The sequence below is a fragment of the Macrobrachium rosenbergii genome, chromosome 23 (genome assembly GCF_040412425.1).
Source record: "Macrobrachium rosenbergii isolate ZJJX-2024 chromosome 23, ASM4041242v1, whole genome shotgun sequence".
NCBI lineage: Eukaryota > Metazoa > Arthropoda > Malacostraca > Decapoda > Palaemonidae > Macrobrachium > Macrobrachium rosenbergii.
In genome coordinates, this window is record NC_089763.1 from 45,346,487 (window position 1) to 45,361,539 (window position 15,053).

Here is a 15,053-nt window from a genome sequence, read left to right on the forward strand (position 1 = left end):
CTGAAGCCCTTTGTCCCTTGAAAACAGGGAGATTTTAACAGATAAAACAGGGCACGTCGAAGGTTTGCTGTAGATGGAAACAAAATCAACAAACGGCATTTTTAACACCCTCTCTGTCATGTATATTGACGTCATATTGTTATAACCAATTTAGGCAACGTATTTGAGAAGATCTACTACTCTGTGTTGTGTAAAAAAAAAAAACTGTTGGCATTACTTAATCGTATGTCCTACGTTGTTTTAAAATAACAAATTATCATATATACATTATCATATCGTACACGGCGTGATTTACATAAATATACATAGATATACATAACCGTTTTTAGAAATGTACAAATGCAGATATTTTTGCGTTACTGATCTAATCAAAAATTCAAAATGCATACTTGTCACAAAAAAAATTTAAAAAAAATTCGAATTTCACAATCCCACCACTTGTGGTGTCATGCGCTGAACCATTCTAATCAAAATTAATTTCTGTTATAAAAATGATCATTGTTAAATATTTATGTGTGGAAGACTAAAAAATAAAAACAATACGAAATGTACATTGTTATTTGTGCTGAATAACTCACATTGACTTGGTTATGCCAATCCTGTCAGGGAGCAAAGCATAGATTAGTTATGATTGCTGTTTGTTTTACCGCATCAAACGAATTATACAACAAACACACAAACATACACACATACACAGTTGAACTCACTCGCAGACATTGAAACGCAAGCATCTGAACTCATTTAAGCGCAGTTACAAGTGCACACGAACTCAAGCACACAGTAAAAAGGACTCTTTTTAGAAGGGTGGCCCCTTCATCTCTTCTCGCCTATAAAACTGTCATTCCATAAGATTATTTTGGCTTAGGAAGAAAGTGTTAGCAGCGACAGAGACCAGTTATACCTCATGTTTTCCTCCGCTTTATGACATGCATAATTAGATACATGCTTTGGGTTTAAGTTATGAGTGCACAGAGCTGCAAGACAGTTACTACTACACTAATGGTCTGTGGATCTAGGAATCTCACAGGGATGTCCATTGAGTCGATCTGAATGAGTAAACATTGGTTAATAATGGGAACACTACTCTCATGGTTTAATTAAGGAGCTAGGAATTTAGTAACGGAATCTATCAAGTATATCTGAATGGATAACTAATGGCTTAATAACAGGTATATTACCCTAAAGGTTTGTGAAATTATAAGTTTTGTAAGGGAATATAACTAGGCAGGATATAATAGGTGAATAATGGCCGAATAATCGGTACAAGTCTGAATTTTCTATAGTTCTCTTGTTTTAATCGCTTTTAATGTGTTTATTTAGTTTTCTTTTTCATACCCAGACTTTCTTTGACTAAAATTTTGGTCCCATATTTCTTTTCGCTGTAAATTCTTATGAAGTTTTAGTCTACATTCTACATTATATACTGTCCTCATTCGTACTTCGTCTTTATTCTACGTAATGAAACTCGCCTGTGTCCTAAGTAATGATTTTGTTGCTTTTTTTACACTGAACTATTTCTTAAAAAGCAAATTTTTTTAGGCCAAATTTACAATATCTCTCAACTGATGTAGCGTTCATTATCTACATTTTTTCAGTCACTGCTTACTACTTCTAAAACTACTATCAGTACTAACGCTATTGTTAAGCTAATATAATATCGACTACTACAATGACATCACCAACCAAATTCAGTACTGCAATCACTGGTCGACAGAAGCAGCAACAGCATCAACAACAATTAAAATTGTAATTACTTTATGAATTTTTACAATATATAATTTTGACTTTTCTCGGGATTTTATTGACATTTACTCAAGATAATTCGAGAAATTATTTAGCGAATGCTTTAGCGGTGTTATTTATAAGTATGCATTTCTTTATAAAAGAAGAAGAATCCTTATTTTCGTGATTTATGTTAGTTGAAAACTATTTTGTTTTAGGCCCTATCAAAGATTTTGGGAGGAAGTTGGTGGCTATTTCATTCTTCATATGAATGATAGTTATTGATTATTAGTTACTGACATATCGTTATAGTTTATACATCTAGTTATGTTTTACTTATTGCATAACAAAAAAAAATCAATACCTTCAAATAAATTTGACAAGAATGGAATACCAGGACATTTGCAATTCCAATACTCCATTCCCATCCAAGAGCATATTAAGAAATAGAAATTCCTAAAATTATTTGTAACATAATGAAACCATGGCACTGTGAAGTTGCTCACTGGATGATGAACCCTGACTCGCCATCAATCCATGGTGAAAGTGACATCATTCCTATCTCCAGTGGTTTCCATGGAACCTATCAAATTTTCGGGGAGCTCTGTAGTATACATTTGTAAATTCGCTCCATGCAAGAGCGTCTAATAAATGCAATTTAGGAAAGAAAGGACTTTGCAACATAAAATTTAACAGGTAAATAATTCGACTGGATACATATTTTGATCATTTAAGCAGTGAGTATTTATATTTATTAAGCTTTAAAGTAACTTTATTTAATAATGATATCGCCATAATAGTGCGTCGTGAACATGTACAAAATGGAATATGTGCTTGTATAAGTAAAGTGATTGGTCGTTATCGATTACTGCACTACTAGTACTACTAATTTATTAACAACATAAAGGAATCACTGCATTCTTAATGTTTTAGTAACACAAAGGAATTACTACTACTGCTACAACAACTACAACTGTAACTACTACCACTTTTTTAAGGTTTACTAATAAATCTGACACGGCCATTTTGTCATATTCTAAAACCATTGTACTCTTTAAAAATAGGTCACACACAGGTGTTTAATTATCATAATTATTTCTAGGAAGAGTAGTTTCTAAATTATGTATTACAAAGCCTTTGGAAGCATATCTAGAATGATTTCACAAAGGGGAGTAAGTCTCAGAGTCAATTTAATCTAGAGAATCTATCTTAAGCATTATCAACGATCTGGATGATCGAATGGAAATGTTTGGATGAAACCAAAGCATTAATCATTATGCTCCAGATTCCTTTAAATTAACAAAGGAATAATGTAATTTTAGTTAATTTTTTATAGTGTTGTAGACAGAATCTGGAAGAACACGCAAGGAGGTAATACACATATTAATACACACACCAATCAGAAAAGTGTAAATTGATGCAAGAATTTTGCCGTAACTATCAAAACTTTGAAACCGATGAAAGTTATAGATACTTTAATGAATAAAATTTTGTCCTGGGAACGGAAACGATATTTTTCCTCCCGGGAATTCTCATAAATTACTTAACAGCAAAGCGATAAAGAAATATAAAAATTAAGATTTTGCCTTTTCCCATCTGGAAGTTTTGACGAGTAACTACAGCATAACGTTTTAAAAATTACTATAATTATATCTCTCCGTTATTATCGATTCCTAGAAACAGTCGACCATCAGATGTAGTAATAAGCTTTCTTCTCAAAATCTTTCCTTTTAATCAATTTCATTTTCATAGCATTACGTGGTTCAGTTGAGTCTCATGCACAAGGAGTTGCAAGGACAAAGGTAGTTATTTATTCCATGACATATCCGATAGCTTAGTTCATCCTGGGCCATCCTTCCTCTGACCTCATACCAGAGTACGTGACCTCCTTTCTCTACTAGTAACACTCCTCTCAGAGGTAATAACCGGTTATAGACACTTTCTACAAGACAAATGCAGTTGTGAAAAGTACGGAATTCACATCACATGACGTTAACACTAAATAGTAATTCTGATAAAGAAGAGAGCAACAAAGATTTCATCTACTTTCTAAGGTAACCAAATCATGCCAAATGCAAAGGTGATACTTTGAAGGTCATAACATAACAAAGGGCTGAGTGGTGGGTTGACAGTCTGAAGGGTTACCGAAGGGCTAGATCTAGAATTTACCACAGAGTTCACAGAACAGGACGTTACTAGCAGACTCTAAAAGGATTCAATACCGAGTTACGAGTTCCAAAAGAGGAGGCGATGGTCCATGTCCGCAGAAGGCGAAGGCGGCGGGAGCGAGATTTAGCGGAAGGTGTCAAATGAGAGAGAGAGAGAGGGAAAGAAGAGTATTTTTTTAGAGGCACGACCAGGGGAAAACGTTTAAATGGCATCGAAGAATTTAAAAGAAGAGAAAAGTGGTTTGTGATGATGGAAGTTTAGGTCCACTTTAGCGGGCTGGCACATTTTTTTTTTTTTTTTGATTGATTGGTAGGATCTCGAAGGATTCACTTGTAACTCACCGACAGGACTCGAGGGCAGAAATCCTGGAGTAACTATGAACAAGGGGGGCAAAAGGTCACACACATTTGGAATCAAAATCTGGGCATGGTGTCTGTCTTCTCGTGTTTTTCTTGTTTTGTGATTTTACTGAATCGCTGTGTGCCTCTAGTGAATTAATGTAAAATGCATTTTCGTTTTAAAATGAATTGGATCTCGAATAATGGTCAATTTTATTTTCTTAGATCGTATCTATACAATTTTGAAATATTCATTTCTTATGTTTTGGCATTTTGCAAATATGTTACGACTCTCATACTTTGTAACAGAGAAAGCAGCGGGTGATTCTTGGTATGTATCTTTTTACTATAAGAGTAACCTTTACAACGGACTATAATCAATTATAAAAATCACATTTAAAGAAATAAATGCCAGTTTTATATGGCAGCAAAACCTTTAATAATAAAAGATAGTATAGCAATGAGTATTTTATCAATTTTTAACACGAAGCAATTGGAGATGAAGTCATCGTGTTCAAAAATGCAAACAATAAATTTTTATAAAATAGCAATATAAAATCGATTCAATTAATCTAACAACACATAGTGAGCTACTTACCGAATCAAATTTTCTCAAAATACCTACGTTGAATTTTCTTGAGGAATTGTTTATGTCTAATTTTTATTCATGATTCAGTAAACTGAATTCAAGAAATTTTATTAACTCATGGTATCTATAAAAAAAAAGCTGCCTATGTTTTGGTCGACGGATATGTAATACATTAATATTCGTTAAGTTAGTAAGAATATATATATATCTATCAAACAGTTCAGCATATGTAAATGGAAAGAAAAAAATTATAATTTTAACAACTGAGAAACAGACGAAACGATATAAAAATGTTTTTTATGTTAATTCAAATAGCTGATTTTTTATCAAGATTTTCAGTCACGTAATACAGAATCAATTGATAGTAACCTAATCAAACACACTCGTGGGTTTTTATATCAAAACACAGCAGTTTCTGTGTTTTAATTAAGGAAAGTTCCACAGGACGTCTATAAAAAGTATTTCACGAGAAAGCATAATCCACAGTGTTATCTCTTTAGCATCTAATACAGTTTATTTTAAAAAAAATCAAATCAAATCTACTAGAAATACAAAGGTGAATTTATGAACGTCGGACGTTTCATAGTTGAAGTTCATCAACTAGCCTTATGAACTATCTATTTGTACAAGGATCACTGATATGTACAGATATATCCTATAAAAGAAACAAATAAGTAAATGTTCCCTTCGAAAAGGAAATTACTTAAAGTTACTCTCTATAGAAGTGATTTAATTATATGAGATATATATTCATAATGCCTACTACTAATATCATCACTTGAATTTACTACCACTATAGACTTCTAGCAATGATCATAAGAATTGAATATTTTTTTAAGCGGCAGAGTGTAAATGATTATTCATATATATATATATATATATATATATATATATATATATATATATATATATATATATATATATATATATATATATATATATATATATATATATATATATATATCTCATATATATCAACAGGCAAATCAATGAAATGGATCAATAACGTAAATATTCATCAAGCATCATGTATTCATAAATGAAAATCTATTAAGTAATGAAGTATCAATAAATCATCTTTTATGCCTTGCTAGACCAGTCTTGCAACGTGTTCATGAAGAGTGAATATTGATTAACCTGCAAAGCATAAATCATCTTTTATACCTCCCTAGGAAAACCTATAAAGTTCCGAGATGAAATTGAGCCCCGCGGACAGCCATTTCATCTTACCTGCAGCGGGGTGTCGGCGTCGAGCTCGAATCTCGGAATCTTCTCGGTCCAGGGAGCAAACCTCAGAGTTTCGCGCTCGATGAAATAATCAAAGACGTTCCCGGCGGTTGGGATTTTCACCGACTTGAATTCCTGTTGGAACCATTTGCTGAATTCCACGCGGTGGTCTACGTTCTGAGAAGATCCGTGAAAAGTGTTAGGATGTCAGTGAACTTAAAAAAAGTTTATAACAAAAGTTTTATGTTCTCATGCAACCGCAGGGCAACAACATGTTGTATTTGAATCACTGCAGTTACTCCCCTCGGGAAAAAAATCAAATTACTTATAAGGCTACCAAACGTACGAAGACAGTATGTTTTTAGTGGGGACGGCAATACTTATAAGATCTCGATTTCCTCCAATTTTTCGACCTGCCTCCCAGTGAATACCACAGAAGTGAAGAGGTCATTTTGACCATTAAGAATTCGTGGAATAACTCTCTCTACTTACGCCATCTTGGTAGAGAGCCGACCCAAAGGCCCAGACAGCAGCGAAGACGAAGTAAGTTTCGTACACCTCTTTTGGGCTGTCAGGTGGAGCATTTTCTGGTGTCAACAGACACTCCAGCAACTGGCACAGCATCATCAGGTGATTGATCTCCGGGATGGGCGTTATCTTCTTGAAGCGCACGCGCAGAATATCCAAACAAGTCGGTATATATTTGTCGAAGAGAACCATCAGATTAGCCTTCTCGCTCTGCACCTCACGTTTGTCGATCCAGCTTGTGACGTAACTGTAACGTAAGGTTTTGAAAAGGCAATGTCTTATCTGAAACGTACAGAAGGCCCAATAAATCTGGCGCAGTCACTCGATTTACTCTCAATATCATTTTCCGAGCAAAACTTTCCTAGTATTTTGGTCTTGTTAAGCAAAAACGAGAATTCATTTCTTTCTTTTTTACTTTCTTTCTTTAAATATTCAACTGAAAACCCTTATGGACAGAGCCAACAGACTATAAACCCAAGAAGGCTTCAAAGGGAAATCGGCCTGGCGAGAAAGACGCGTTACAGAAAAGGTGATATAAATAAATATGATGGAATATAAAATAAGACCGATACACCTGAATTCAGGAGGCGTCCATAGAAAGCTCTTCGCTTAAACATTTGGAGGTCAGAAGTTTCCACAGCTGCGCTAGGTAAACCATTCCACATTTTAGTTGTAGCCAAATTAACATTCCTAGCAAACAGAGTAGCATTAAAGCTGATGCTAAAAAATGACACACTTTGCAGCAGTAGTCTGTCTAGTGTTGAGAGCAAAAATAGCTAAGTCAGGTAAAAATGAGTGCAGAGGATCTTTGTCATTGCAGTACATTGTATACAACAAGAAACTAATATTAGTAACAGGAAGTGTGTTCGAGTATTCAATCTGAATTCAGAATATACAAAGAAACTGTAGCTAAATGGAAGTGGGCAGTACGAAGCCCGTGGCGTCATCTGTAAACTGTTTCCCCACATCTACAGTACTCAGCCAAAATGAACATTTTTTTTTATTGTACTTTGCTTTTTCTCTTAGATCGAGGTGGAAACAAGATTTCCTAATGTAGATATGAAAAATAAAACTGTGAAGGTACTACTGAAAGAAATTTTATGACGCAGAGAAAATTATTCAAGAAAATTTTAAACCACAACTGACAAATAAATGGCACCCTGTAGAAAGGCCTCTGAAATGAACCAAGATGAGGAGGATGATGATGATGATGATGATGGGTGGTGATGATGGTGGTGATGGAGGTGGTGGTAGTGATGATGAAAATGATAATGATGAAGATGCCGATGACTAGATCCTCCTTTATGATGGACTTACGGGTTCCATCCCAAATCTCCAGTATTGAGGTAGATGATGCCTGCTCTGGACACAGTGGCTGGAGTCGCTGTTCGCAAGTGACTGATCTCGAAGAGCAGCCTCATGTAGGGGGTGAGGGAGATGCGCTCGTTGCTGGCCAGGGTTAGGATCTGTGCAGAATAGTTTGAGTTTTAGTTATTTTGGTGGTTAACCCATTCACACATATATACAAACCATTCTCTCTCTCTCTCTCTCTCTCTATATATATATATATATATATATATATATATATATATATATATATATATATATATATATATATATATATATATATATATATATATATATATATATATATATATATATATATATTCTATATATATATATATATATATATATATATATATATATATATATATATATATATATATATATATATATATATTTATATACATACATATATATATATATATATATATATATATATATATATATATATATATATATATATATGTGGGTGTGTATATTATATACAGTATATATAATATATACCATATACGTCTATGTATATTTGCATGTGTACATTAAGCCGTTTTCCCCGACAGAAAGTGGCTCCAATGAAAAAAACAACACAACAATCACTACCTCACTCATACTTTTATCAAAACTGCATTTTCTTAACAATTTCTATCTTAAATTTTTCACAAAAACTATGAAAACATTCTTAGGACGTAAAGTTAAGCCCTTCATATTGAAACTACTCTTTTAACCACTGGCAAATATCTTGGTGCACGTCCAATCAAACGCACTGCATCAAAAATACTGGAATACCTTATTATCATCCATAAGAGTGTTGAGTGATTCAATCCACATTGGATCAATGTCTCCGTCCAGGATGATCCACTTTGGGGCATCGCCCGACATGTTAGCCTGTTCCCTCATCAGGTTTGAAAACAGACCTTTGACAGAGGCGAAGAAAAATGAGTTATGTGGAGTGCTGTCTATGAAAGAAAATTTGTAATCCCTCAGACATTTTCTACCAAACGTCAAACTTTCAAACAATGTGTTACTTTTTATAAAATCTAACTGGAAGTTAATCTCAACGCGAAATATCATATTCAGCTGACCAAGAAAATTTATAATATTTACTGAAATTTGTGAAAAAAGCATAATTTTTATGATTCCATGCAACACATAGTAATGGTGAATACTGAATTACTATATTTTGGTCATTAGACATTTCCAAATATTACCTACTGATCTCTAAACCCCACAAAAAAAACAAATCATGCAAAATATTCCAATAAACAAATGCATGCCCTGTGGTTGAAGACGCAACAGACATACGTAAAATAAATTATATAAAAAATGTCATTGTATATCAACTTAACTTACCATCTTTCCACTCTCTAGTGGCTGGGTTTATGTATCCAAAGAGCTCGTCTGTGGTCACTGCTTTCGGGTTCAAGTCAAAGCAGATGGGTTTAGTCTTCATGTTGACCATCGTCCGGAATAAAGTGCGCAGGACCTGAGTCTTTCCCGTACCGGCTTGTCCTATTATGAACACGCTGTGTCGGACCACTAATAACTCCTTCAGTTGGACAACCTGCATTATTAAAAGAGAACGACGGTACTTAAATGATAATACTATAGTTTATTTTTATTCCTACACTAATCATAAAATTTTTATAAAGTTATCAGTTTGAATCTAACTTCATTTCATGGTGAAATGGGCTTAGTACAACTCAGTCCTCTAACTAGTCTGGGCTTAGATACCATCTAGGCGAGAGAATTTCTTCATACATTTCCCTTCGAAAAGTGTAGCCAAAAATTATGAGTAACTAGAGAAGTTTAGAGATTCTTGAGCCTAATGCATTTCATAGCAGAAGTGAATATGACCAATTTTGAGAATTCAGACGTCGTTTTTATTACATCGAAAAATATAAACTAAAAAGTACATAATTTCTTTACCTTCAGTATGAAGCTATCTTCTGGTTGTAACTTGAGGTCAACCGCAGCTTCCTTGACAGCCTTTTCAAAATCTAAATCCTTCTTTCGAGGGACGTCTAGAGCAGGGAAGAGATCCCCTATGAGCCCCATGAACACAGGGACGTCATCTGTCACGATTTTGGGAACATTGTAGTCCCTCAGCGCCCTCATAAGCACCTGGTCCTCAGGCAGTTCGGGGTCTTCTCGCTGAAAGAATGAACAAAATTACTAATGGGAAAGTAAATGAATTTAATCATGTTCATAGTTAAAAGACAATAATTCCAAACACAGCGACGTGTTCTTAAGAGATTTAGGTTATGGTCAGCTTGTTTGTTCGTGTACAAAATTACGAATTTTTATAAAGAACATGTCTTGAAAGGTTTGTTTATGTTTCAGTGACACGTTTTGCTAAAGAAATCAAACACATTTGCGAGTGTATGCGTGTCTTTAAGCCATTTAGGCCTTGGTCTTAAAACTGCATATGATCAGTAAAGAACCTGTGATTATGAAACATTTATGATACTAAGGAGCAAATTGTTTAAGATTATAAGTTACAACTTAAGAATAAAAGTGAATCACCTGATGGACCAAATAAAGACCATCTAGGAAGGCTTATATATTTTATACAAGGATGATGATCATGAGAAATGTCCTATAAAAAGCTATTATTTATTTTCTTGGGACAAAGTTCGCTAAGGGAAATCAAGTTCCTTCACAAAACGAACAGTGCCGCAGTGCCAATAGTTTTACTTATCATAACTGACCTTCAAGGAGCCAGCAACAACCAGGAGACTCTTGATGGCTCTGAGGCCCCAGTCGTAATGGCTCTGCTTCGAGAGGAGCTCCCGGCAGAGCCGATACAGAGTAATGAATTTCCTGGCGAGGATCTTGGCTTCGATGAAGCCTTCGGCCACCAACATGATTTCACAAATGAGCTCGAGATCAGGGACCACCATTGCACAGGGTCTGAAATTTGAAATAAGGGAGATTATGTTTTACTTTCACATAGAAAGATTTTCTGTTTTTTTCCGCATACATGTGGACAGTTATCAAAGAGAAAAGAACAGAAGAATTTGGTGTAGTAAATGTGATCTCCGTAGAATCAAGAATTTGATAAAATTTGAATAATGTTCAAGTGTAATAAACCACATGCCAAATGAATTCAGTGCCTGTTATTGATCATTGGTATAAAACAGCTATATATGGATAAATGGTAGGCTGTAATAGGCAGGAAACATTCTTCAAAAAAGTAATTTTTATCGAATTTATATTATGATAAAAAGATCAAACGGCAATAAACTCGATTTGGAAATCAACTGATTTCTCTGTAAATCAAGCGAAAAAGTGCAATATAAATTCCTAAAAATTCAGAGTAAGTCATATTTGTAACTATAGTATTACTAGTCCTGCAATATAGGAGCAGAATTAGTTACCTGAATAAGACTTTCAAATTTTCCGGAAGCTCAGTTCTTCCAGCGTAGCCTGGATTCATGGTGATGAAAATCCCAACAGTGGGCGTCAGACGGATGGGTTCGCCCATGAAGTCGAAGTTCGTCTTCCGATTACGAATCGCGTCCTGTAGAAGAAAAATGATAAAAGTCATTTAAATTCCAAATGACATGTGCCTGTTTTCGTTCATGGAAAATAGAATTAAATGCCATGAAATGAACTGCAGATGATTATTTTCCACATTAGGAGAAGACTACAAATAATATATGATTGTCTCAGGGTTAATATGTAAGGCAGCTAAAATGCATTCAGTTTGTGCTTAGAAAATAATTTACATTCTCAGTCTGTTGATAAAATTAAATTTTGAATGTCTGAGGGTATGTTGTACTCATAAAGTACTTTACACACGTCTGCATTAGCTGAATAATATTTCTTCTTCTTCTTCTTCTTCAAAATGAGCAACTATTTATGTGCAACGACTCTAAAAGAACATTATATTGCAGAATGAAATGTCCACAACTTACCTGTACGCTCTTCACTTGCACAGCAACCACAGACAACACTTCAACTGAGATTCTGTTGAATTCGTCGAAGCATCCCCAAGCGCCTGTCTGTGCCAGTCCCTTGTAGATGTTCCCACAAGACTGCAAAAGGAGCAAAATAGACTTTAGTGTCCTACAAACGAAAAGCGAGAAACAAGACTAGTTTATAAATGTTCACAGGATTAAAAGCGACTTATAAGATGTATATGAGTATCAACTAGGAAATGAAGATAAAAAAAACTGACGTGAGGAAAATGTTTGTACAGGACTGTGAAGCACTGAATTATTAAGTAAATGAATAAATAATGGGTAACGAAACTTCAGTGATATCCACTCTAATCTTGTTAATTTTTTCATCTTAATAACAACGAAAAGAAGTGAATCGTACAAATACATTTTATCCTAAATAAACAACCATTTCAGCACATGGTAAGCGTTAGATATTCCGGACGATATTCACAGAGTAAAATACAAATGACCACCGAAGATTGCTCTTGACGTCATTTATTTATTTATATTTAATTATTTATTTATCTATTTATTTATTTATTTATTTATTATGCGTTTGGGGGGAGGGCGGCGCTGTTCTTCCAACTGCTACGGTAACTGCCGTAAGAACATCTTATGGGCAACAGGCATTCACTATTTGAGAATAAAAGAGGCATAATGTTTAAATTAATAGGCATACCGAAGAATGAATAAAATCTTTAAGACTTCCAAAATGTAATTACAGTAGACAAGAGGAGTGGAACATTTAAAGACTTACAGACGAAAGAAGCAAAAAGATAAAACAACGAAAGCTTTAGTAAACTAACGATAACAATGAAGAACGAAAAACCGAAAGATTTCAGGAATTAAATATGGCAACATACAAACAGGACGGAAGCTTTAAAGGCTTACAGACGGCAATCAAGAGTAAAAAAATAAAAACAAAAGAGAGAGAGAGAGAGAGAGAGAGAGAGAGAGAGAGAAGGAGAGAGAGAGAACCAATTGAGAGAGACCTACAGCTTATTGTGGAGAACCACATTAAAGAGAAATGAATTTCTATCACCAGAAATAAATTCCTCTAACTCTTCATCAGCAAAGACTATCGGACCCTTCAACCGGTTCGGCATCAAAAACACTATGTCAGATGTATGAGAAATGGGTACCTTGTAATCCATCTGCTCAGAGCAGTTGAAGACGTAGACCATCATGCCAAGGGCCCGACCCAGATCCTTCGTGGTTTCGGTTTTCCCGGTTCCTGCAGGACCTGAGGGGGCGCCGCCCATCACCAGGTGAAGGGACTGCAAGAAAGGACAAAAGTGTTCATGGTTGGTAATTATTTATAGAGAATCTAGATTCAATAGGAACACATTTCTTTAAAATCTATGGTACCTCCAATTACCTAAACAAGGCTCGGGTACTTGGTAATTAGTCAATTACACGGGGTCGCAGAGGCGGAGGAGGGCACAGTGTTAGTAACCTTATCTTAAAATGATACCCGAGAATCGTATAAGGGTCAAATGACTTCTGCCCCCGCTCTCTCAGAAGTGAAAATTCGTACAGGTGAGACATACATACACATATACATACATACACACATAAACAGTATATATATATATACATATATATATGTGTGTGTGTATGTATGTATATATATAAATATATATATATATATATATATATATATATATATATATATATATATATATATACATACATACATACATACATACATACATATATATATACATATATATATATATATATATATATATATATATATATATATATATATATATATATATATATATATATATATATATATAATGGTGAGGGGGTATTCGCAATCCCTACATTGTTTTGAATCTTATCGATTGGATCTTCACAGCAAAATCTTTACCTGCGTAAGTGTGATATAACACCTGTCCGTGAGAGGTGTAATGACGAGGCGAGGAGTGTTCCCAAGGTACTCGTGGTCATACTTCATCCGGGCGTCGCAGATATCAACATAGCAATCAGCCTTTTCGTCGTCCCATCTGAAAATGGAGATTTTTGAAATGGCTGATTTTGCTCAAAAGTTATGATTCTGATACAGTTATATTCTTTTTATATGAACATGTCTTGTCTATTGTATTTCATTAATCAAACTATGCTTGAATAAGGATCATATGTTACGCTTTTGTGGTTTAAAAAAAATTTAATATTTAAAAAAAACTCTATGGGATCTTATATACTGATAAGAGATGAAAACAATTTTTGGGGGGTTTAGGTAAATAGGACCAGGATTGAAATTTATAAAAAACTCTTAAAAGTAAAAAGAATGCAAGCGATTAAATGTGTAACGTATTTGTGAGTTCGATCAAGTTTATTAAAGATACTGAAATCTGCATATCTGGATGGATGGCTCATGAAGAGTAAAATAACAGATACAACTTCAATGCAAATGCTTCGAAGTTCCCAACGTTATGTTAATCAATAAAACAAATATTAAAAAGTATACAGAAACAGCAAAAATAACATGACATACCAGTGTCTGAAGAGCTATTATCAAGCAAATCCTGAAGAAGAAGAAGAAGAAGAAGAAGAAGAAGAAGAAGAAGAAGAAGAAGAAGAAGAAGAAGAAGAAGAAGAAGAAGAAGAAGAAGATTGGAACTGCAGCAAAGACCGCAAGACATGTTAGTATCCGAACTGCTATTTCCCAGAAAGCAAATACAGAAGAAGAAGAAAAAGAAGATACGAATTGCACCAAAGACCACCAGACATACCTGTGTCTGAGCTGCGACTGCCAAGCGAATTCTGCCGCAGATTCGACCTTCCCGCTGATGAGTTTGGCGACGACGTCCCTGGCGTGGACGTCGATGGTGCAGATGGTCATGATCTTCTGACGTTGCTGCTTCGTCAGTTCCCCAAGGAGGAGGGAGATCAGGGCATTCAGCTGCTGGACCTGTGGAGGAGGCATTTTAGTGAGGAAAACCGTGGTGAGTATCTGAGCTCCATTATTTGCTCTCTAATAATAATAATAATAATAATAATAATAAGTCATCACTATTATTAATAATATATATATATATACATATATATGTATATATATTATTATTATTAATAATACTGATGACTATTATTATTTTATATATATACAGTATACATACATTATTATTAATATATATAAATATATATATATATATATATATATATATAATATATACATATATATATATA

General features: G+C 34.3%; 1 protein-coding gene across 1 annotated transcript in view; it reads right to left on the reverse strand.

The window, feature by feature from the left end:
• Dhc93AB (Dynein heavy chain at 93AB) overlaps positions 1 to 15,053 on the reverse strand; it is a 112,275-nt gene that overhangs the window by 61,541 nt on the left and 35,681 nt on the right. Inside the window, exons 36-47 of the mRNA XM_067125082.1 lie at positions 14,600 to 14,778; positions 13,735 to 13,870; positions 13,001 to 13,135; positions 11,832 to 11,951; positions 11,292 to 11,434; positions 10,623 to 10,824; positions 9,841 to 10,065; positions 9,265 to 9,475; positions 8,701 to 8,828; positions 7,891 to 8,039; positions 6,538 to 6,820; positions 6,049 to 6,222 (exon numbers count right to left, since the gene is read on the reverse strand). Coding sequence (XP_066981183.1) covers positions 6,049 to 6,222; positions 6,538 to 6,820; positions 7,891 to 8,039; positions 8,701 to 8,828; positions 9,265 to 9,475; positions 9,841 to 10,065; positions 10,623 to 10,824; positions 11,292 to 11,434; positions 11,832 to 11,951; positions 13,001 to 13,135; positions 13,735 to 13,870; positions 14,600 to 14,778 — 2,085 coding nt within the window. The remainder of the gene's footprint in view (positions 1 to 6,048; positions 6,223 to 6,537; positions 6,821 to 7,890; positions 8,040 to 8,700; positions 8,829 to 9,264; positions 9,476 to 9,840; positions 10,066 to 10,622; positions 10,825 to 11,291; positions 11,435 to 11,831; positions 11,952 to 13,000; positions 13,136 to 13,734; positions 13,871 to 14,599; positions 14,779 to 15,053) is intronic.